The following is a 23,594-nucleotide window of genomic DNA, read 5'->3' as shown; positions in this document are numbered from 1 at the left end:
ATCAATTTATAAGTGCAAAGATATAAAATTTCAAAATAGTTGGAATTCATCGCTTTAAAATCGCTTTAAACCATCGTTAACTCGATCCCAACGACACACAGGTATTATCGACAATCCTTCCTGTTCGTTCCCTCGAACGAATATCTTTTCAAGTAGCATTTATATATCCATTTGTGTTCTCGCACGACAAATTTCTCCCGCCTGTGTTTCCTCTGTCTGTCTGTCTGTCTGTCTGTCTGTCTGTCTGTCCCCCGTTTTCCATCGCCCTCGTTTCCCTGATTCTCTTTATCGCTCCTTTGGAATCGCATGAGTGTGTATACAGAAATGCAGGATCAATAGGTGGTGGTGGAGGGTACGAAAGCACCCCAACGCGATTTCATGACTCATAATACACACTTGTTCGAGGCCCCCTTTCCTTCCCCCCCTACCTTTATCGCACGCGTTCCCTTGTATCTAAATTATTTTTACAAGGTTTCATTTCCTTTTCCTTTTCTTTTTTTTTTTTTTTTTTTAAACGTTAGAGTTTTTTTTCTTTTCTTTTCGCTTATATATATAGAAGCCCAGGCTATTGATTTTTCACGGTGCCCGTCTTTCTCGCTTTTTCCCACCGGCGAACAACGCTTTTCCCGCTCGCTCTTCTCGAATTAATTAACGCCGACCTGCTCTTGGAAACGTTTCCAACCTCGTCGGGCATTCGACGGGCATTTTTCGGTACCATCGACAGGATCGTACTTCCGTTGCACGCAAACGAAAAGGAATTTCAGTTAATCAAAGGTTACCTCCCGGTTACGCGCTTCTTAGACCTGTTTTAACAGATCCCTTTCTGGTTTTATCTTTGAACTTCTCTCTGCAAAGTTTCAGGAATTATCTTTTTTAATTTTTTTCATCCTTCGTTTTTTTTTTTTTTTTTTTTTTTTTTTTGTTCGATTAAAGTGTTTGAAGCGGTACGTTAAACCGGTTATACCGAGAAGGAATATTCGTGAAAATGTAGCACAAGAGAATTACAGTAATACTTTAAAATGTGTGCGATAGCTATACAGAAAAAATATCTGCACATCGTTTTATTTATTGTAGTATTTTATGGTATTAATTAATTTGATAAGCGATTAATTAATTATTATATGGTTATAGAAGAATTTTATATTGCAAAAGTGTAATCTAAGAAGACGATTCATTGGAAAAAGAAGGATATTACAAATATTTTTTTTTTGTAATTATAATTGGTTTGAAAAAAAACCTTCTTAACGATTTTTCAATTAGAAAAGATGATTAAGAAGAGAAAAAAGACACGAAGAGATTGAGATATTGGTCGTAACGTAAAGATATATAAATATATTTTTTTATACTCATTTATAATTGCCTTCGAAAAATCTTTTTAACGACTTTAAATATTGGTCGCGATATTTGCTCGAAGATGTCGTGGACCAGTTTGAAAGCCCGAAACTCGAGGCCTGGTAAAAGTAAGAAGAAAGTAGCAGCGGCGGCAGGTAGTCCCACAAAGGTACCTGTCACATATACAGGGTGACCCAGGATAAGTGATACATGCGACCAAGAGATGATTCTGCATGCAAAAATATCTTGCAAAAGATTGAACGTATATTTCATCTTCATTCATTATTATAAAATATCGCGATCAATTGATGTAAAATCGTGTCAATTCTAAAAAAATCAATTGATATCTAGAAATCAATTGATATTACGAATGTTCTGTTCATGCATGTAAAAAAAAGTAAAACGTAATTTATTTACACAAATTATAATTTCGAATCATAAGAAAAAAAAACACACACACAATCCAAAAAAAAATTTCAAAATTCGAGAACTCGAAACTTTTTGAAAAAAAAAAAAAAAATGTAGTTTCCTACTTTTTCGACTCATTTCTTTTTAACCAAATACCTGCCTACTCATACCTGATTCATCCTGTACACATATAATGGAAAGTCTGTATTTATCTCCAGGGGATGACCTAACCCGACCTGAATAGTCCGCGCTTGGCAAGGTTAGGCCGGTGTGTGCAAGTGCACCTCTTTGAAAAAGATCGAGCCCAAGGGGTGAGTCATAGGGCGGCGGTCGTGGCGTTTTTCATCTATCGACCTGCGGTACAGAAAACGCAGGATTGGTCGTGGGGAAACTCGGCTCGATTCGTCCATGTACAACCGTGTGTACATGGTGACCGTGGGGGGCTTTGCTCGCCGAGAAATCGATTCTGGATAATGGGCTATAATTTCATTCGCGTACTACCGGTTGATAATCGAACAGCTTCGATCGTCGAAACGGAATACGCTACTTGAAATTCTATTTACACACTTCACGCGGCTCTTTGGGGTTGTTTGCCTTTGCGCGTTGTTTTAATCGCTATTTATCAGAGATTAATTCCTACGTGGAAAGTTAAATTATCTCGTGAACAGTTTTTTTTTTTAACCGCTAGTTAAAAAGTTTGTGTTAAATAATTTGGAAAATATCGAGTTGTTAAAGTTAGATAAAAATGTTGGTTTATAATATTTAATAAAATAAAACGTTCAATTGTATATTTGGTTTTTAAATAGTTCGAATTATTCTGAAAGATTTTATTCTTATTAAAGATCTATGCTTTATGGAAATCTATGAGCATATGTGTATATGCTATCTTTTAGTGAAATAGATGTATAATAATGCAAATCTTTGTACATAAGAATTGATGTCATCTTCAATTGCCTATTTTTCACGCATATTTTAACACTTACAATTGTCTCTAATTATCGTAATTACTTACTTAACACCATTTAAAATTAATTTATCAAAAACTTTCCAATTCAATATTTCGCCTCTTAATCCTTGAATACTATTTAATCCAAAGTAATCGTTTTATTCAGATTAACTTTTCACGGGTACAATATTACACGCTTTTCTATCGATATTCGTTTTTCGTATCTTTCAATTGGCGCAATATCCTGTTCCGAATGTAACGTGTTTCCCTTCAAACCGATTTACGTAATATTCGTGTTTTCTCCGATAAAAACGACCTAAGACCTAATGCCAGTCCAATAATTAAACCGTCGATATCCAAGGCGGTGTGAAAATAAAATCGGAGATAGAACGGAGAGCGGTTCGACGGGAAAAGGATAAAAAAAAAAAAAAAAATGATAGGTTTTCCTGTTACGTTCGAAAGTCCAAGTCAAATTATCACCTGCTCTACTAGTTCTCCGTTACTTAGCTGCAAATCGTCGATCCCGTACAGTTATCACAATGAGAAAGTCGCGAGGAGAAAAATTACGTTTTACACGATGGATCGCCGCCGACGGATAGATTTGCGATCGGCTCCGCGACATACATACGTTCGATTTACTGGATATCTGATTTAAACGTGTATCGGTGCCAATAGTATCGTATCACTCACTTCTGTGTATCGCTACGCGTGCGAGTATCATATTATACTTGGTACGATTAGCTTGATCGCCCGGATATTCCTGTTTGCGACGACAAAACGAGGTTGTCTCGAATCAATACGAGCTAAGTCTTCCTCCGCAACTTCGTAACATTAGATTGTGTACTTTGGTCAACTCAGATGTTACAACACTTTTGTACAGTGGTTACATTTATAACGTAATCTTCTTACGGAATAGTAAGAATTAATAATTAAGGTTAAATAATAAAATTTGGCGGTAAATATCTACATTAGAATTAAATATATAGATTTATCGATATATTTATCGATATAATTATATTGCTGTTAGATTTAATATAGATAGAATGTAGATGAATGCAAGAATTGTTTTGGAGGGAAGAGATAATGCAAGAGGTTGAATGCAATATAAAAATTGGAGTACAAAAATATGGGTCGAGGCTTATTTATTAAGTTATAACCAATTTAAGTGTGCAGTTAGACGAAGCAAGACGGGGATAGAATGGTAAGTGTGACAGAGATAGAGACGTCTGATTCTATTTCCATCTCACTTCGTCTAACGTAAAACTATTTATGATTCAATAAATAACCCTCCATCGATATTTTTGTATACTAACTTCTGTGTGTATTTTGGCATCTAGAATCGACTCTCCAAAGCTTTACGAATATATCAACATCCTGTATAACTTAAAGAATACAGCTTCTCAAATAATGAAAGAGTCTTTTCATTATTAATACTATATATTTTTACAAATTACTTTTATAGCATTATGATATTCTGACTAAGAATAAAATTATGTATATGTATACTTTAATTAAAGTATATTTTATCAAAAATAAAGAAGTATTTAGATATTTTTGAATATTAATAAAATGATGTAAAATAGGATTTTAGAACATAGTAATAAAGCAATCCCGCTTAATTAAATTTAGTCCACACAGATGATTGAAATGCAACGTGACTTCATAATGATACTATATCATAGCATGTTTAAAGTACATAACACAGAGAGTGGTCATCAACGGCTGATTAATTAATTGTGAAACCGTATGATTTGATGACTTGCGTTTTCTATCTTTGTTTTCCATATTTTATAACCACCGTGAGACGCTTCTATTAACTAATTACCTTAATACGTCCTGAGAGACCAGATATATCCTGGACATGTGACATCGATCTCGTTTCGTTTTTTTTTCTCCCGGTTTCCTTTTTGCACGGTTGGATCCTCGAGATGGGGATCTCGGGAAAGGAAAGAGCCATCGATCAACCATATCTCTCTCCTGTACACACATGGACGCGTGTGACTACCAACGTCTCACAATCAGTGCGTGGCCCTTGAATGGCTACTTGTTAGAAATGAAAGTAACGCGTTTCGAATGCCAAGAGAGTATAGGCGACTCGATCAGCCTTCCCCTCCCCCCGTCATTCTTTCCACTCTCTTTCCCTGAACACGATCCAAGTTAAACGTTGTCGATGCTCGATACCTTAGATTTGTCCTTAAGCCGCGACTAAGCGTAAATGTTGAAAGGCCAGGATCGTCCTTGAACGATTAAGCTTCCGTAACACCAGCCACGTCGTTTTCTTTCTTTCGCGTTCCCAGAACCTTGAGCAACTTCTTCGTGTCGCAGCCGTTTTATGTTAGTTAATCGTTTTCGGTTCATCACGCGAGGCGAATCGTTTTTCAGCCGAGAATACGATATTCCACGATCCAGAGAACAAGTACAGAGTTTCCTCTCCATTTACGTGAATGAATCAGACATTCGATTGATGACGGTTGGCACGCGTGGCGTTGCTGAAAGAAAAGGCGTCGTAAAATCAAAAGTTACTTACGTGTTTCAAACGTCTGGCAGAAATGTTATTTACGACAGCGCAAGTTTACCTTAACTTAGATCCTCTTGTTGAAATGGATAAAATACGATGTTCCGATCTGTATATCATTTATAGATGGCACTGTATACAGTGCTTCGATTTACGATCATGTTATATGTAACACGTGTTTTATCGATTGTAGGTAAATCGTGCAAAGATGTCTCCACGTGACGTGTATTTTACATGTTTCATTCAGGAGGCTCGGTCAGAATATGAATGAAAATTCGTCAGAGGAAGAAGTAACAGGTCGAGATTGTATGGTAGAAGCGATTCATGTGCCTGATAATATGGGTAGAACCGATGGATCCTTGGTCTGATGGTGTTCGACCAGTCGCGAGTGCACGTTGCGGCAACAGAGTCCAGTTTCACTTTTCGTGCCGAGCTGCTAAACGGCCAGAAATCTTTCTACCGGCAGCCTTGCGAAATCTCTCATTGTCCCGAGGTGTGTGACGCGTATGTGTGTACGAGAGTGTGTTCGTGTCAAGAGGTTTTCTCACTCGTCGATTGCACTAAATACTTGGCTGAAGCGAAAAAATTGAACGATTATTTTTTGATGAAAAAACTTGCATATAATTTTCTAGATTAAGAGGATTAGTATCTGTCGAATGAAATTTTGAAGCACTATAAAAGTTTCTAATTTTAATTTATTTTTTTTTAAAGTTATATTATTAATTATAATATCTTTCTTCTTAATTTTATATTATAATTTATCAATATTTCACTATGAATATAATGCATGAACAAATTAAATAATTACCTTATGGAACAATATTCTTTTAGTTTATTCCAGTACAAAACATTATAATTAAACTTATTTTTAAAAAAATATTTATAAAATCAATAATTTAGATTCTTTATAGCTGAAATACCATTACAAAAAGCATTAGAAATTAATAATATAATAAAACTTTGCTTTTATATATTGTTTTTATTTTAATACATACACTGTTCGGCTGTCTCGGCAAGAAAAAATTTTCTTTTTTTCCCTTTTCGATCTCCTGAAGATGCTAAAGCATGTCCATTCATTTTATTTTCGTCTTTTTGTTACAGGACCAGTACGAGAATCTATCCCTGCATACGCAAAAAGGGATAGAGTTCCTCGAAAGGTACGGCCATTTCATTCGCGATCGATGCGCCATCGAGGTGGAATATGCGGCTAAACTCAGGTAAGAAATACTTAGGGGAATTAGAAGTTTCTTCTCGATATTGCGTGCATAGATTTCTCGTGAGATTTATGTTCGTTGGCTGCTTTGTTCGACATCGATGCCTCTCTTTTTTATTATATAAATTAACAAAGGGCGTAGTATCCGAGGTTAACGATTTCAATAGGACATCCTGTATAATGAGCGTGTCTCACGCACCCCACGAGTTCACGGACACAAGATGTAGCCAGTAATATTGTATTAAAGGGCCCCCTTGTTTGTTCCGTGAATGCCATCTACTGTTGCACACTTTTGTTCTATCGGGTGTCTCAAAGTGAGCTTATTTTCGTCTTTTTATCGCCTCATATTTGATAACAAATATTTAATAAAGAGACAAAACGATTATTGGAGAAAAGAAAGCTGATAACGTAGAATTGTTTTGTTATTTAGATCAAATGTCTTTAGTGTTTTTTGAGACAAAACGTTTTATGTTGATGCATCCTTCTTTGTGTTAATAGGAATATCATATTTTATTTCTAAGAACAAATTATATTAGATTCAATAAAAATATAATAAAAGCAAAATATTAAAACATTATTGTAGATAATATGAAATTTAATAACATAATATTAAAGATTTTGCTTATAAACGTAAGCAAACCTAAGAATATTGCTTATAAACATAAAGTAATAACAGTGTCTAACCAAATTAAATTAAACAAAACAGATTGTATAAATTTATATGTACGTACCTAATGAATCTTTAAACTTAATTTCCTTTCTTTCCTCTTCTTTTTCTAATTCCTCTTCTAATTCATTTTGATTTTATTTCTTGATTTCAGAAACACCCTGTACATGATTTCTATGAATGTTAAAAATTGTCATCAAAAAATGTATAAATATAATCTTACATAAATATTTGCAAATAAAAATAACTATAATGACTATTATTTCACATCTTCTTAGGAGATCGTTATCTATAGTGATTGAAAAACATTTAGATGATTTAGATAATCAATATTGCATTATATTTTCTAAGAAAAATCATTTAAGTTGGACCATTGATTCTACATTCGAAAATAGTAATATCCTTGACTCGAGATCACGATGTTTTAATGTTTTGTCGCGTGATGTATTTTGGTCCGTGATCGAGAAAATGAGGCGCACAGGAAGCTTTACAAAGACGTGATTTCTTTTGAATCTGGCAGAGTTTAATTGCCGCGGCCGATTATCGTTGTCCCTTAATCAATTGGCGCATGTGAAGCCTAGAGGAATGATTCCGCGTGCTCGTCACACATCTATCCCAGACACGTTCGTTCCACTGCATATAAATTATCACGGGCACGTTCCTTGCCTTAATGCGTCGTAATTTTAACGATACATGCTCGTGTTACTCGTACAAATGGAGTACCGTTTTACCGTGTGGCAGTTTCCCTCGATGCACCGTTGATTTTCATTAAAAGCATTCCGAACAGCGTAAAATACGGTTATATATTCTTTAAATCTAGCGCACTTAATTTCTTCGAGTTTCTCGGTTAGTTAGAGAAGTTCGGTGCAATGCTCGATGAATTATCCTTTACTAACCTAGATTCTAGAAAGAAGAACTGTGAATCACGCGGAAATTCTTTGTCCAGATTTTTCAATTTCGTCAATCTCTATCTCTTTTTCTTTTTTTTTCTTTTTTAGTTAACGTTTTAAACGAAGATCTTTTACAACAATTATATTTTTGAAAATTAATTATTCTCACATGATTAAAACGAACCATCACTTTCCGATTAGAGTTGTGACTATTGATTATCGATATTTTATCGACATTGATAGTTTTCGATATATCGATAATATCGTTTAAATATCGATAGAAGTAAATGAAGTTTCTATTTTTTCTTATTGAAAATTATTATTAAAACCTAAAAATAATATTATATATAATAAATTGCAATAAAAATAATCTTTAATAATAAATTTGAATAAAAAATATTTTAATTACTTTCATTTATTATCGATATTTTGACGATACTGTCGATATATCGAATTATCGATAATATAGCAATATTATCGACATTTATCGATAATATAGCAATATTATCGACATTTATCGATAGTCACAACTCTATTTCGATTCCTACAGTTTCGTAGATTACAGTTTAAATATATTTAATCTAAACATGGCGACAATATATCGAATCGGTTTGAAAATAACTTTCCCAATTTTTAGACAGTAACCCAGACCTAGGAAAGAGGAATTTAAGCGGACTCGAAAATAGCTTTTCCAATCTGACACACGCGCCACGTACGTTGGACTTGCCTTGTGGTTAAAGGCTCGCGTTTCTCGGTATTTTAGAAATCGGTTAACGTTTTCACAAACTATTTTCCGGTTTCGAGGCACGTCGATGCCCGGTAAAAATATATGGTTGATCTGGTATCAAGGACACGTCAACTTCCGGATGATAATGCATTTAGTAGCCGGCATACATTTTATCGTTCGTTCGTGGCCCCGAGTGTTCAAATTAGAATGACTCGGACGTAGTTATTTCTTACTGCACGAATGACTAAACGCAATCTGTGTGTATAGAATTCTGGTGAACGTTCCGCTTTGCTTTAAAACTTAAGCACGATTATCATTGTCGCGTAATTTCATAACGTTCTACGAGATTTCTTTCTTTCGTTTACCGCTATGGAAGTTCCAATTTTCATATTGCTAACAACAGGAACGTGCAACTCGCTAAAGTGAGAACGGTCTGAAAATAACTTTAGACCGCAGACAGCTAAAAAAGGACAGGCACAAAATCTTGTTGAAACAAAAGATTATTTTTTTCTCTCCGATATTTATATTAGTCATGAACAAATCATTTATTTCCCTTAATAAGGAATAGGTAGGTTGCATAGGTTATCTCCAGATTGATTATTACCTGCAGTTCCGGTAATCTTGTTTCGTTTTTGATTGCAGACGTCTTGTGAAGAGCTATCAACCTAAGAAGAAAGAGGAGGAGGATTATCAGTGAGTATGAGCCAACTTAGAAGCGTAATACCGGATCCACGCTTCGTAGTAATGTTTCTTGACATGAATAATACTTCAAAATAATTTTCATTTTAAAATACATTCTATATTTTAATAGAACATTTTTAGTCAGAGACAAATCTGTTAACTATTATCTCAACTAGGGTAACTTGAATCTCTCGCAATTAAATATTTCGCTCTAACATTCAGTTTAAATTGTTTTAATACTAGAAAATATTTGCAATATTAATCTTGATATATGATATATGAAAATGATATACATAATTTTAAATATTTTAAATATATTTAGAATGCTATAATTTTAGAAAAATTCTGTTGATTCCTAATAATTTTAAGTTCTTACTGTAGAATTCTAGAGTTTTATTGATTGAAGAATATATATACATATATTTTTATTTTTCACGTCTTTAATTATTCCATCGAATCCTCGAATATATCATAATGCATCATTAGAATAATATTATATAGTATCTTATAGAGATTGGTTCAACAATTGTCTATGTAGGTTTCGCAATTTCTTTAAATGTTTCCCAGCCTTTCGATTAGAATGCAAACGTGGCGCTTGAAAGAAAAGAAAAATTCTTAAGCGCCTTTAATATTCCATACGTGGCGTGACAGAAAACAGTAGCTAATCTCTTATCTGAAGGCGTGGGTAGGTTGCATTATAAGTTCAACTAGTAACTTGCTTAGATTGCACTTATGGACTCACTTCTTTTTTAAGTCAGGTTATGCACTATGCTCGTTTGTACAGATCAAAAGTTTGCATAAAAATATTATATTATATTCTAAGCAATCTTTGAACTTTGATTTCAGATACAGTCCATGTCGAGCATTCAAAATGGAATTGAATGAGGTAAACGATCAGGCAGGACAGAGGGAGGTGATCGCGGAGAATTTGCAAGCAAACGTACTAAGGGAATTGAATATTCTCGTAAAGGATTTTAAGGAGGATCGTAAAAAACATCTCCAAGAAGGGGCCAGATTAATGGCAAATCTGACCGGTCAGATTGGAAATTTGGAGCGTGCTAGGAAAGCGTACGAAAAAGCTTTTCGTGAGGCGGAAAGAGCAGTTGAGAATTATCAGAGAGCAGATGCTGATTTGAACCTTTCAAGAGCGGAAGTAGGTGGATGTTTTTGATCCATTTTCACCTTTGCACCCTGAAAACTTATAGTTAATTCTCTATAAGTGAAATTTATTCTGCTTATGAAGAAAGAAGTTTTAATTTTTAAGTTTTTTAATCTGAAACTTGAAAATTAATAATTATTATGAATAAATGTAATATCAATACAAGAAATATCAATACAATAAAATAATAAACAAATAGAAAAAAATTTTAAAAATACAAATATTATATAATATAAATATATAAATATATAACTTTATATAATATATATAACTTTATAAATCACGTTATAGAGGATTAACTTGAATAATGTTAATTCTGGATGAACATTGATTCTCTAAATAACTTATTGAGAAATAAAAGTTGCATGGTTAGTTAGCCAAACTTTACATGATTTATCTTATTCTTAGGTCGAGAAGCAGAGGATGAATATGACTTTAAAAACTCAGCAGAGTGAGGAAGCCAAGACAGAATATGCGAATCAATTGCAGAAAACGAATGACATGCAAACATTGCATTATCACACGGCTATGCCAGAAGTGTTTCAACATCTTCAGGTATAACATATATATTTGTTCCATTATTATTGAGTAAAATTTATCTTTTGAAAAACTTTTTATATAATTTTAACACTCTATATATCTTGTTATAGGAGCTTGATGAAAAGAGAATAAAAAATATGCGAAACTACATGCTAAAGTCTGTGGAAATAGAACGAGCTGTGGCGCCAATAATCGCTCAATGTTTAGACGGTATTGAAAAAGCAGCAAACGAGATCAATGAGAAAAAAGACACATTATTGGTAATCGAACGTTACAAAAGCGGTTTTCAACCTCCAGGAGATTTTCCATTCGAAGATCTTTCTGTGGCTAAAACATATGATAGCAATAGTCAGTTATCACAGCCTGTAATGCAACCAATACACAATCATCATCTGACAGTGAAGGGTACTGTTTCTGGTAGTAAAATTAAGAAGAGGGTTGGGCTGTTCGGCATATTTAGTAGCAATAAGGTAAATGTTGTTCATAACATTTTACCAATTAGTAGTTCTAATTTGTGTTACAAATATGTTTGTGAAAGGAGCATTTGTTCAATCGTTTTTTTTTTTTTTCTCTTTTTCTGTCTAAAAGTGTAAGAACGTTAAAAGTAAGAACAAAAAATAGTTATAATATGTGCACGAAATGTCCCTTTGTCTTACTTTTGTTTCTTTTTTTTTTTTTTTTTTAATTGTTATTCGAATCGCATATTTGCACTATTGTCGAAAAATAAGTTTGTTATATGCATAGATTTTCAATAGCATGAGTGATTAGTACAATTTAAAATTTTTTTTTAAGCGATTGTGTTATTGTTAAATTCTTTTTCCTTTTATCTTGTGCATTAAGGCGAAAAGAACACAACACATATACCGATTCGATTTAGTTCGACCAATAGTTTACTTAGCATCGCGCCAATTTTCGCGAGGCCAGCATAACTTATCTTTCTTCTGTACTTTTTATTAATTTGGTGGATGGTTCGATCTGCCTGTGTGGTCTCTTGTTTCCAATCATCCGTGGACTATGAATTTGGATACTGTTGTACTTAGTAAGTACACTACAAATCGCTTCTTCGCCTGCCACTGTGTAACATCAGCATTTTGTTCTGCATCGAGATATGTATCAGTAATTATGTGCATTTGTTAGATTTGTCTTTGTTGGTCGAGTACAAACTCAGAAATTTGCATTGAAACAGTAAACATTTCCACGTATTGCAATAATTGTTTGTCATATTTCCTTTGCTGAGTTTTTACTCAACGCTATCGCCTGAGATCCCATTTTTTTCTGATTCATTCGCCGAATGATACGCTTTTGGAATTTGTTTCATGCGAACAACAGAAGTTGATCGAGGTGGGCATAGCTTTGAAGGTCTGTCTATTTCTTTATGGTCGTCATTGTTTTTTCACATGACAGTCCTTATTGACAGAATCCCACTGTTTTTTCTTTATGAAATACTTGTCTTCTACTTTGTCTTTATGTATATATTTTTTTATTTTATTGATAGTTTGTTGGGCTCTAAGAATGCTCCTGATAATGACGCATAATGCCGCGTCCACATTGGCCAAAACTGTACGCATCCATGCGATTCATCGAGTTTGAAAAACTGCGAACGAGTTAATTATAAAAATATTTCAACTCACACAGGTTCTGAATTCGCGACCTACTTGCGAACTGTTCGTGAACAGTGTGGACGTGGCAAAATATAATTGGTAAAAGTTGTTGAATTTTGTGTTTGTTAACTTTGAATTGGTAAAGTAGAATTAACTGTACTATCTATGATGATTACGTGCTTTCTTCTCTTTTGTTTTCCATCATAATTCATTAGATTTTTCGTCATTCATTTTTGAAACTTGGATACTTAAATTCAAACATTCCAGAATAATGTGCCCGGATATGGTGATGGTGCGAAGGAGGACTGCAGCGATCTACCACCGAATCAACGCAAGAAAAGACTTCAACAAAGGTTGGACGAAATTCAAGCAAAAATTCAACAAGAGACTGCGGCAAGGGATGGTTTGATGAAGATGAAAGGGGTATACGAGCAAAATCCTGCATTAGGCGATCCAATGAGCATAGAAGGACAGTTAAATCAATCTAGCAACAAACTGGATAAACTCGGTGCAGAATTGGCAAAATTCCAAGGTTATCTCGAAGAAGCAATGCGCGCCGGAGTTAGTTTATCCAGGTAATTTTTTAGAAATTTTATAGATTCTTTTCATGATCTACTTATCGTTAGTTTATGATTTGATCTTGTATAATTTAAAATTTCTAGTCCCAGTCAAGCACCACGAAAACCAACTAGTAATGGTTCTGCAACAAGACCGCTGAGTTCAAGAAGATCCAGTCATTCGGGAGGAGAAGAAAGTCTTTCAAGATCAGCATCTGATTCCAGTGTAAGCAATGCGAATGCTAATCAACCGATACATAAGAAAAGTGCTCCGGGTACGCCGCAACCGACACATGGGTAAGTTTTAACTAATCATTGGATTAATTATATTTTGGATTCTACTGATTTATAATCGAATTGTTTACGGATTTCATTTAGGATTTTATGTGATAGTTTTTTTTTTTTTTTTTTTTTCATTAAATAAAGAAAACGATGATAATGATGAGTTTTGAATAAATCAGTTCTAAATACAGATTAGAATTTTTAACTAGACCAATTAGACACGCTTTTCGCTTTACGGTACTGATGCACAGTTCCACGAATAGCCCGGAATCTGGTCTTGGAGAATCGAGGACATCCCTTCCTGGTAGTGGTGGCGAAGAATATTATGTTGATGAAATTGATGCTCAACCACCATTAGGAACATGTAGGGCTCTTTATCCTTTCGATGGTAAATATATATCGTCAACAATTTTATAATAATAATAATAATGTTTATTTTTAATAATAATCTGGAAAATATAAATATAATATGAATATAAATTAAAAATTGTTATATGTTTTTAGCAACTAGTGAAGGTTCTATACCAATGTATGATGGAGAAGAATTATATATGATTGAATTAGATCAAGGAGATGGATGGACGCGTGTACGGCGTATTTCACAACCAATCGAAGGCTTTGTACCTACATCTTACATAGAGTGTCATCTCTATAATACTTAGCCATTTCTTTTAGGACGTTAAACAATTGAGAAGTGGGGAAATTTCAAGATTATTTATGCTATTAGTTCAATATGATGGTATACTGAACGATTAAAAATAGCAATTCACAAAAATTGGAGGTTCTATGTTGAGGATTTGGTGTTGATTGAATGGCACTAGTTTTCAGAATGTATTCTGGTCAAATCATGGGTCTAATCCCATAAAAATGTCATTGATATAAGTGAAAATTAATATGTGCCAATACTTTGATTTTTGGGAGAAAATCTCATGACTCATCAAAGATTCAGTCAATTGTTCACCCAACATACCTCTTTTTAGCTTCTATCAAGTTTATTGAACAAGAAAGAACAAAGAGAAAATAAGTTTCATTTTTAATATCTAATTTCTTTTATACAAAAGTGATCAACACGTTCAACTCACTTAAATATTAAATATAGTAAGAATAGTAAGATCCTACAACTATTTAGAATGCTGTTATGTCCAATCGTTTTAAAGAGATTTTGTCATACAGTACATTTTTCTAAGAAAAATGCTAAAAGCACCCTGATCATTTGAATAACTCTAAAAATATGTTTCTGTAATTTAGATATGCACAAGTGAACAATTTGCAACTTCATTATTGAAAGTATAATAAAAATAACAAATATCTGTCATATAATACACATACACATATATGTATAACATATGCTCCGCCTACATGTCACGGATAAAATTACGATTGTTGTAATGACATGAAGATTTATGTATTTTTTTTTTTTTTTTATTAATTTTGTTGTAAAGCAGGCAACTCACGAATAGATTCACACTATCTCCGCTGAAGTTCAAGAAACTGTTCAATTTCAGTGTTTTTAGAATAAATTTTTATCTAAATGATTTATATATATATTACAAAAAATGTTTATTTGTTTTAATATATCAATATTTGTTTCTTGCTTTTGCCGATGATAGGAAGGTGATGTCGCTTCTTTACAATTATTTTTGAGTCGTTTTTTGACTTTTATTGTTATATAAGTATATTAATTGATGTTAGNTTTTTTTTTTTTTTTTTTTTTTTTTTTTTTTTTTTTTTTTTTTTTTTTTAATGCAACTAGAAGGTGATTAGGTGGTGCTCTGTACAGCAAGTAGATTCCGAGTATTGATCGGCTAAGTTTTGTTTATGATATTGCCTGGATGTGAATTTAGTTAAGATATATTGTGTACATATTGCAAGGGATATGGGAGGAGAAACAAAATGTATGGTACGTGTGTGAGTGCCAGGTTCGATACGTATCGTGCGAAGTGATGAATTATTTCCATTGCATATAAATACGAAATAGTGATGTTGAATTATTATTTTTTTTCCCCCTTTTTTTTATAAATATAAAAAAAACGTCTCTATTTCGGCATTTTTGGAAAAAATTCTTAGCTTCTCAGTTACAAAGCTAGATTCGTCCTAGATTCGATTGCGATGTATCAAAATCGTGTAGTCGTATATATCGCGTATTAAAAATATGTATATGTATATATATAAAATCTATAATCACTCATTAAAGTATAGTCTCGGTATATAAGGTACGAAAGTACATAAATTAAATAATATCATAGCCTTTTTCTCAGCCGCGATTGTTGCCTATTTGGTGTAATTTCTTTGACTCTTTAACATACGATTTTACTGTAAGTTTTGCTGCATTTTGCAATCGATCGTAAACATGCGCCTCGTGTTTTCACGATTTTTTATAATTTATCCTTAATCGTCAAAGAATAAGCATCGAGAATTTTTAGATTTTGCGAGAGTCGACAGTATTTTCGCATGCGGTCTTTGATGTTGATAGAAAATTAATCGCAATACTTTTTGCTCGTTGATAGGCTGTATCACTTTATAAAAGTGAAAAGAGAAAATCATTAGATAACGATGAAAAGAAAAAAGAACGATATCCTTACGTCTACCTTAATTCTTAACATTCAACTGCGTCCATTCTATGTATATTTTGTGATTTTATATCCATGAACAAGTATTGTAGATAATTAACTCCGTGACTCATTATACGTTTAATTATTATTATTATTATTATTATTATTATTATTATTATTATTATTATTATTAATTATTATTATTATTATTATTAATATTGAAAAAATATAACTACTAAACTAATATAACGTAATAAACATTTTTTTTATAATATTAATATGCAAATCCAACATATCCGTTTATTATTCTTTTTTATATTTTTTTCAATCATTAAAAGGAAAGTGAATTAGAGGGAAAAGCAAAGAAGAAATGTATTTCTTAAAGTATATTATAACTTTCGCGGACAATTGACTAGATCAGAAATACAGAGCAATACATTCTGATACTTGTTGTGCATATACATAGAACTACATTACAATTAGTATATAATACAATTTAATACATTTTACATATTGTTTATATAAATTAAATACAATCTTGTTCTTGTAAAATTCTTGCACGTATCTAAGCAAAAAAAGAAAAAAAAAATCATGAATTTTTGTATATTATAAACAGTATACTGAATTTATATGTTTTATTTTCTTCTCTTTCTCTTTAATGCTTTTATAAAATTAAAATTTATGGCGAAGATGTTAGCATTAGATCGCCTATAAATTGGCAGTCGTACGATTTATTATACAATATGTACGTCGCAATATGTCAAGTCCACGCATAAAAAATAATAAAACATATCTTAAATATACAGGATACTTATTTGGAGTTAGTAAAAATATAGTAGTAGATCGAATCGACAGCTCGCAATGTTATATGTACTTACATGGATCACAGCATTGCGTGGGCCAAATGAGCGAGCAGCAGAATAACATCTAAAAAAATCCACACGGTACAAAACGAGAGTAAAAGAAATGACAATCGATCGCTATCCACGAGATCAATAAAAAAAGTTCCAGGTACGCGGCAAATCTATCTTTAAGTACAGATTATGAAAATCATCAATTAAAGAATATTTTCTGATCATTTTTGCCGCTTATCGTCACACCTGTTATCGCTCAGTCGTATGATATTTTATTACTGTACAAAATACTTGCTTTTGTTCTTAATTCGCTTAACAATATGTTAGCGAACTTTCGAACAATTTCAGTCAATAATAATGGAAGCAAACTACGTCCAAATTGGACGATTATTCGACGATTATTAACTGCTTTGGCAGATTTTATTGTTTTCTTTGAGCTATAGATTCATTTCAAATAGTAAGATCTTCCCATTCTTCGACTTGTCGAGGCGTTAATTCAATTTTAATTCGGGTCAAAGTACTGAGTAAATCGTGCATCCTTGCTGTTAACGGGTTGGCTTGAAGATCAATAAATTCTAACGCAGGAGCATGCCTGAGTCTTTCGATATCTATGTCTAAAAAAATAGAAAGTATCGAAATTATAATATTTATGCATTATTTGAACATTTCTTATATAATATAAAAAATTAAGATTTACCAATGATAGAATTGTTGTTGGCAAGGAGCCGCTTAAGTTGCGGTATCCGACATGTAACGGGTGGCAAAGCAATAAAAGTATTATGCGAAATGTCCAACCTTTCTAATGCTTGTAATTCAGCAAGTTCCTCTGGTAGTTTGCTCATTTGATTATGACTCAGGTTCAAGTCTAGAAACGATTACGTGTTTGAATTTGTATTACAGTGATACCTTTCAGCTAATAAATAAAAAAAAAAAAATAAAATTTTTTCAAATAATTGAAAATAAGATTATAATAAAAATGATAAAACTTATTAACAAAATAATTCAATAATAATTTGGTATTATTATTAATTAACTTACCAGTGATCAATGAAAATTTGATTGCAAATTTTGGTGGAATTTTTGTTATTACATTTCCAGATAGATTACATCTTTTTAATTCTGTATGTCTCATTAAATGATAAACTGCATCAGGTACTTGCATCAACTGGCATTCTGATAGATCTGAAAAAATAAAATATTATAACATTAATAAGTATTATATAATAATTTTGTTTAAGACATGAAAAAAAATTTAATCAAAATTTATTTGTAGTAAATTAATTGACATGTTATATATACATTTTAAAAACATATAATTTTTATAAATAATATATTATTAGATACATATATTTTAATCACATAGAACATAATGATATGTTCAATTTTCACAATTGGAGCACGGACACATTGTATTCATCCGTATTGTGATCTTGACAGATCAGCTGTCGAACTGGGTCAGTGTATCAATATTTCATGATGATAACGATAGAATTTTGTTCACTTTTCAAATATTACCATTGCTCGGTAATCTTAAAATTGTATATCAACTTCAATTCAATTCATTAAGTAAAAACTGCACTCAAAAAACGGGAAATTTTAATAAAAGCACACAATTTTTTATAAAACCCGCGATGCACCTGTAGCAGCAAAAACTAGGTCATGAACTAGATTAAAATATCTACAATAATAATTTAATTTAAACAAACTAGACAAATTTTTACAAGAATCATAATTTGGTTAGTTTAGTAAAGTATTTTCTTAAATATATATATTTTTTGAAAAATGATTTACCAAGATTGTTAGTTTCTTGTGCATCTTCGCAGCGCAAGACTACTCTCGTGACGGCGTTCGCCATCTTGCTGAGGCAAACTGACTTAAGTTGGACGTTTCGCCACCTTAATATGAAACATTTATTTTCGACGAATTTCAGAAATAAATAGTACTTGCTAGATGATTTTGGCATTCATTCTACTTTCAGAAATTTGTACTGCGACATAATGACGTAGAAATCGAAGACAATAATATTCGTAAAATATATTTAATATATTTTGATATTCTAAATAACCATAAATTTTTAATGATCAATTAAATTTATCAATATTTAATTTGAATTTTAATAAGTATCGAAAAAATTTTAAATATATTTCAGTAATGTGAAAATAGATGCGGGATACTCGCTTGTTTGATATTGCGCTAAAATTTTTGTCGCCATTTTTCAGGCGCCTGCGCATTTAGTTTTAACTTTGTCAAGTTTTTCAGTGATTCAAGTTCAATATATTTTTCTATTTTATATTATTCAAAACATTTACTTACGATTTAAGTTGATTAATTTTATTGTTGAAACAATTGTAAATAAAATATAATCATTGATATAATATAAAATAAAATATTATACATATTTCTATTGTAATTTGATGGGTAGGTACAGGTAACTGCCAAACATTTGAAAACTTCGTTATCCTATCTTTTCAATTAACAAACTTTTTTATATTTCTCTATAAATTTTAATAATATATTCTTTATAATTCATATTCTTTTAAACCAAAAGATTTTTAATATCATTAAGTGAAATATTCGATTATGTTTTATTGTTTTTAGTGACAGTAACGATAACTTTTTACTATAAAGTAGTAAATGGCTTTGGTAGCAAGCTACCATTTAAGGTTACGTTTCCATACATGGTGGCGCCTTACGTACCTGTATTCATGTAGCATACAATGTATATACACTCGTATTTTATCGTATGGCTATGAAAATATACGATATTGTTCATATTTTGCACACAGAAAATAATTTTCAATATTAAAAATTTAAATATAAATAAGTAATACAATGTTTTATAAAACATAAATTTCATTTTATACTTTAGATAAATAATAGTAAAAGAAATTAAATATTTACATATTGTGTATCAATTTTTTATGTTCATGCATCTATATAACAAAAAATTTAAACAATGATATTTTATTTTTATTCAAAAAAAAATAATGGATAAAAATATAAAAATATATATAAAATAATTATAGTATTTTATTACAAAAAAATCGAATTTGATTATATTCAAAACTAATTAAATAATTATTAAGTAACTGTTTAGTAGTTCATTAACACTTTGTCGTGGATGCATGTAAAAAAGATCAGGAAGAAGAAACGATTCTTAAACGGTATGCAAAGCACGAGCATTTACTTTGCTAGGACTTCGTGACGATTCACTATTCCGAGATTGACCTTTTGTGCACACGACTGCCTCCAAAACGCGCAAGAGATCTTTCCTATTGATGAACTGTTGAGTCACAGATTGATATATCGCACAATAATATCAATAGTCAATATAAAAATGTGAACAATCTTAAAATATTTTCAAAAATGTATATATATTATATATATTTTTCTTTTTTTTACTTTTTTTTTACTATTTATACATTTTATTATATTTTTACATATAATAAACATATTAAATTACATGCAAATATATATATAAATATAGCATAATAATTATGCATAAATTTAAGATAAAATTTTATTGATAAAATTTTACGTTTATCTGTATTATTGTAAGAAAATTAAAAGAAATCATTAAATTTATATAGTTTTCTATCACTTATATTAGTTACTATTATGAAATAGTAAAATAAAATTTTTCTTCTAGTACTCAAATAATTTGGACGATATAATTTCGATTGTATCCTTTAAGCTGTGTTCACAAAAACAAAATATGCTCACGCACGAACAATTTGCAACATGTTCGGATCGATGAATAGCTTAAGGAACAAAGACCGGATATGAAAGTTACGCAACACAATGTTTATCCAACCAATTATCTATGCTAGAACCTGGAGTGAACATTTCACTTTTATTCGAATTGATGCACGAATCACACTACCGTGATGAGGAACACTACCACCTGTTACGTATGCTTGTCTAACATGCTGTATTAACATTATATATTTTTATATATTTAATAAGTTGATGTTATAATTCTTATACACTATCGAAAAGCAATATCATGTCAATAAAAATAAAAAAAAATTTAGAAATTATATATAAATTCAAAATACTTTTAAAAAATTTATTCATGTTAAATTTAAAAGAATATAATTAAAATTAAAATTAATTGATAATTCCTGATATACAATATAGATTGTAATCAATCATGGAAAAAAATATTATTATTAGCCTAACAAAAAATATTTCTTCTCAAAGATAGTTAACAAGTGTTATTACAGAGACATACATTCGGACGTAGAGTGACTCCTTGAATGTGGCTGCCAAGTGCCTCTCGCTCTCGTTTTCTCCGCTTCGAGACTTTCGCCAGTTACCGATTAGAAATCTTATGTTTATTTTTGACGGGTTAATAATAGTATTTTTTAATCGTGTTGCAGTGAAAAGGAAAAAATTACTAATAAACCAACACAAGAAAGTTCGAACAAAATAATTAACAAACAAAAGAAGAATAAAAAGTCAAAGATTGATCATTCAGATAAGGAAAGATCAAGTTAAGACAAAGCTGGATGAAGCGACATTAAGGAAGGTCTCAAATCTATCCGGATGGACGGATAAGGCAAGGACTGAGACCCGTTCTCTCTTCCAGATTGAATCAGGAAGCGAATCGCGTGATCCACTATAATGCTTTGAAAGCAAACATTGATGTAGAAGATATCGATTGATTCCTTGTTTTAAAATTCCTTCGCAACAATATCTACTGAAGTTAATTTGTCACGGTAGTCTGAAAATCTAACTCGTCAGTCGAAACAACGAATCAAGGCCAGCCAGACACACATATCAAGTTGCCAACTGTATTAGTCCTCTAATCGAACACATTCTAAGATCGTTTAATGGCACATATGTATTAATTTAATTCATACTGTACGTAATTTATCTTCTCCCCTGGAGACATAACAATTAATTATCTCCACATGAAATAAGCTCTTTATGGTTTGTATAAACAATATAATTTATATTGTAAACGAATATCAAAATGCTTTTATTATTTTATATTTTTATTAATGAAGTTATTTTTATTTCCTGAACATAATAGGGAATTAAGAATTATGTTACCGGCGAATTGAGAGTGAATTATATCAGAAGAATAAATGTATTATAATGTATTATAAGAAACCAGGCAAAGTTTAATTGGGCTACGTAAGATTTGCGGTTCATTTGCATGTTTACTTATTTGAAGAAAAATTTAATGAAACCGATTAAGAAATAATTGTCGATCAAATACAAATCTAGTTTAGAAGTGATAAGGAATCAAAGGAGATGACGAAAAACGATTAATCTGAGTTAAGTTTTCACAAAAAGCATATTTTGTATTGTTCGATATCTTATCTAAATTTTTATCATCTGTGACTAAAACTACGCAGTCCATTATACGGATTGTTTTATTTCATGAACATTCATTTCGTTATTTTCTTTTTTCGATCGCATAGCAGATGCAAATCCACAACAGAACATAAATTTTAGGGTTATATATAATTGAAACATAAACATTATTCAACAAATGTTTCGACATGTTTCTTTTCCCGAATGAAATCTTCAGCTGAGCGAAAGTGTAATACCTCAAACGCGGAAAGATATCGTACCGTAGAAAGTACTAAACGCGAAGGAAACAATTACGTTTCGCTAACCGATTTTATCCAGTTTATCGATACAATTGCGCTAATAGAAAAGATGCATCACTTATACTTTTTTTTATTATTTCTTTTCTCACTTTTTTTTTTATTTTTAAAAGTATATGTTATTTTTTTTAAGAAAAAACTATATTACTTTCTACAAACGATCTTCCAGCAATTTTTGTTTAATTTGATCAACGAACAAATCAAAATTTTATTGGTGTTAAAACATTGATACAATGATAGATTTGACCTACCTAGATTACAATTGTCCTGTGCCTCTTCGCACCGGGAAACTACCCTAATTATCGCCCGGCCCGCCAATTGAACACAAACAGCCATAGCCACGTTTCTCTCTCCTTGTTCCTGAGAAATTTGTTCCATATCGTCTCCATTGTACGCGGGTGGTCTCATCTCTTCTGCTCTACTATTTACGTCAAACGTGAAAAATCTTTGTGAAGTTTAAACGAAGGAATTTTGAATTCTGTCTATTCGAACGATCACTGAATCTCTTCCAATTACAATCAAGTTTTCCAATTACCGTCAAACTTTTTTCACAGTGATGAAGAAGCACACGCTCTTACAGTTTCTTCTTCAAAGTTATCAATAGCACCCTCGATTCTCTTCACTTCTTCTTCAGACATCAAGAAACTATCATGTTTCGAGACGCAAGCTTTGATCATACACAAGAGAAGATTTGAAACGCACAAGGTAACTCTCTAAGCATATATAATTTATCGTTTCTAGATCTGAATCTTTAGCGTCGTCGTCGCAAATTGTTCTCGTTATGTTTTATCGAGGAAACAATGATAAAAAGTTGGCTTCAAGAACATCGACGAATCGATCACGTCGTCAGACGAAATCGTTATTTTCCTCGATCTTTCACAAAACCACGAGATTTCCGCGATTTTCTGTTTTTCCGCGTTCGAGAGACTCTCAAAAGATAGCGGAAAAAAGTATCGCAATGAGAGTATTTGAGGTGACGCTGGCTGGCACTAAAGTGCTGAACTCCACGCGGTGCTATTTAAGCCTTCGTCGCGGGGTCTCCCACCAAA

At 31.8% G+C, this 23,594-nt stretch overlaps 2 protein-coding genes and 2 long non-coding RNA genes across 9 annotated transcripts in view; 1 reads left to right on the top strand and 3 right to left on the bottom strand.

Annotated features, from left to right (window-relative positions):
• LOC122716410 (formin-binding protein 1-like) overlaps positions 1-16,298 on the top strand; it is a 39,372-nt gene extending 23,074 nt beyond the window's left edge. Inside the window, exons 1-10 of one of the 5 annotated variants that reach the window (XM_043939446.1) lie at positions 5,435-5,694; positions 6,303-6,418; positions 9,341-9,391; positions 10,226-10,532; positions 10,947-11,093; positions 11,189-11,548; positions 12,980-13,254; positions 13,342-13,533; positions 13,770-13,906; positions 14,023-16,298. In XM_043939446.1, the coding sequence (XP_043795381.1) occupies positions 5,569-5,694; positions 6,303-6,418; positions 9,341-9,391; positions 10,226-10,532; positions 10,947-11,093; positions 11,189-11,548; positions 12,980-13,254; positions 13,342-13,533; positions 13,770-13,906; positions 14,023-14,180 (1,869 nt within the window). In that variant the 5' untranslated portion in view covers positions 5,435-5,568 and the 3' untranslated portion in view covers positions 14,181-16,298. Of the gene's footprint in view, positions 1-5,434; positions 5,695-6,302; positions 6,419-9,340; positions 9,392-10,225; positions 10,533-10,946; positions 11,094-11,188; positions 11,549-12,946; positions 13,255-13,341; positions 13,534-13,769; positions 13,907-14,022 lie in introns of those variants that run through there. The other 4 variants (XM_043939445.1, XM_043939444.1, XM_043939448.1 and 1 more) reach the window with 4 other exon arrangements.
• LOC122716436 lies at positions 1,411-5,388 on the bottom strand. Its single transcript, XR_006347023.1, has 4 exons — positions 5,263-5,388; positions 4,512-5,175; positions 1,911-2,094; positions 1,411-1,505 (listed from the first exon to the last, which is right to left on the bottom strand). It is a non-coding gene; the product is annotated as an uncharacterized LOC122716436 (long non-coding RNA).
• Positions 5,645-6,307, bottom strand: LOC122716439. The gene is made up of 3 exons (XR_006347025.1): positions 6,197-6,307; positions 6,010-6,112; positions 5,645-5,773 (listed from the first exon to the last, which is right to left on the bottom strand). It is a non-coding gene; the product is annotated as an uncharacterized LOC122716439 (long non-coding RNA).
• Positions 16,299-16,441: 143 nt separating the features above from the next.
• Positions 16,442-23,519, bottom strand: LOC122716430 (leucine-rich repeat-containing protein 20). 2 transcript variants are annotated; one of them, XM_043939494.1, is made up of 5 exons: positions 22,797-22,933; positions 18,716-18,819; positions 17,963-18,106; positions 17,622-17,789; positions 16,442-17,538 (listed from the first exon to the last, which is right to left on the bottom strand). In XM_043939494.1, the coding sequence occupies exons 2-5, from the start codon at positions 18,777-18,779 to the stop codon at positions 17,375-17,377; spliced, it is 540 nt and encodes a 179-aa protein (XP_043795429.1). In that variant the 5' UTR covers positions 18,780-18,819; positions 22,797-22,933; the 3' UTR covers positions 16,442-17,374. The 2 variants fall into 2 exon arrangements, with proteins under 2 accessions (XP_043795429.1, XP_043795427.1); XM_043939492.1 differs by lacking the exon at positions 18,716-18,819 and having other exon boundaries at positions 22,797-23,519.
• Positions 23,520-23,594: the final 75 nt, after the last annotated feature.

Source organism: Apis laboriosa, unplaced genomic scaffold (assembly GCF_014066325.1).
Source record: "Apis laboriosa isolate Shangri-la unplaced genomic scaffold, ASM1406632v1 scaffold45_cov149, whole genome shotgun sequence".
Taxonomy (NCBI): Eukaryota; Metazoa; Arthropoda; class Insecta; order Hymenoptera; family Apidae; genus Apis; species Apis laboriosa.
Note: the sequence above shows the minus strand (reverse complement) of the source record. Positions and strands in the feature narration are given on the sequence as shown.

What these genes read in the sequence shown, in the direction of transcription:
- LOC122716430 (XM_043939492.1), bottom strand. Translation starts at nt 22,953, where the DNA reads ATGAGACCACCCGCGTACAATGGAGACGATATGGAACAAATTTCTCAG. An exon ending in ACAGGACAATTGTAATCTAG is followed by an intron (nt 18,107 to 22,796) that starts GTAGGTCAAATC and finishes TTATTTTTTCAG; the next exon opens with ATCTATCAGAATGCCAGTTG. An exon ending in CAACAACAATTCTATCATTG is followed by an intron (nt 17,539 to 17,621) that starts GTAAATCTTAAT and finishes CTATTTTTTTAG; the next exon opens with ACATAGATATCGAAAGACTC.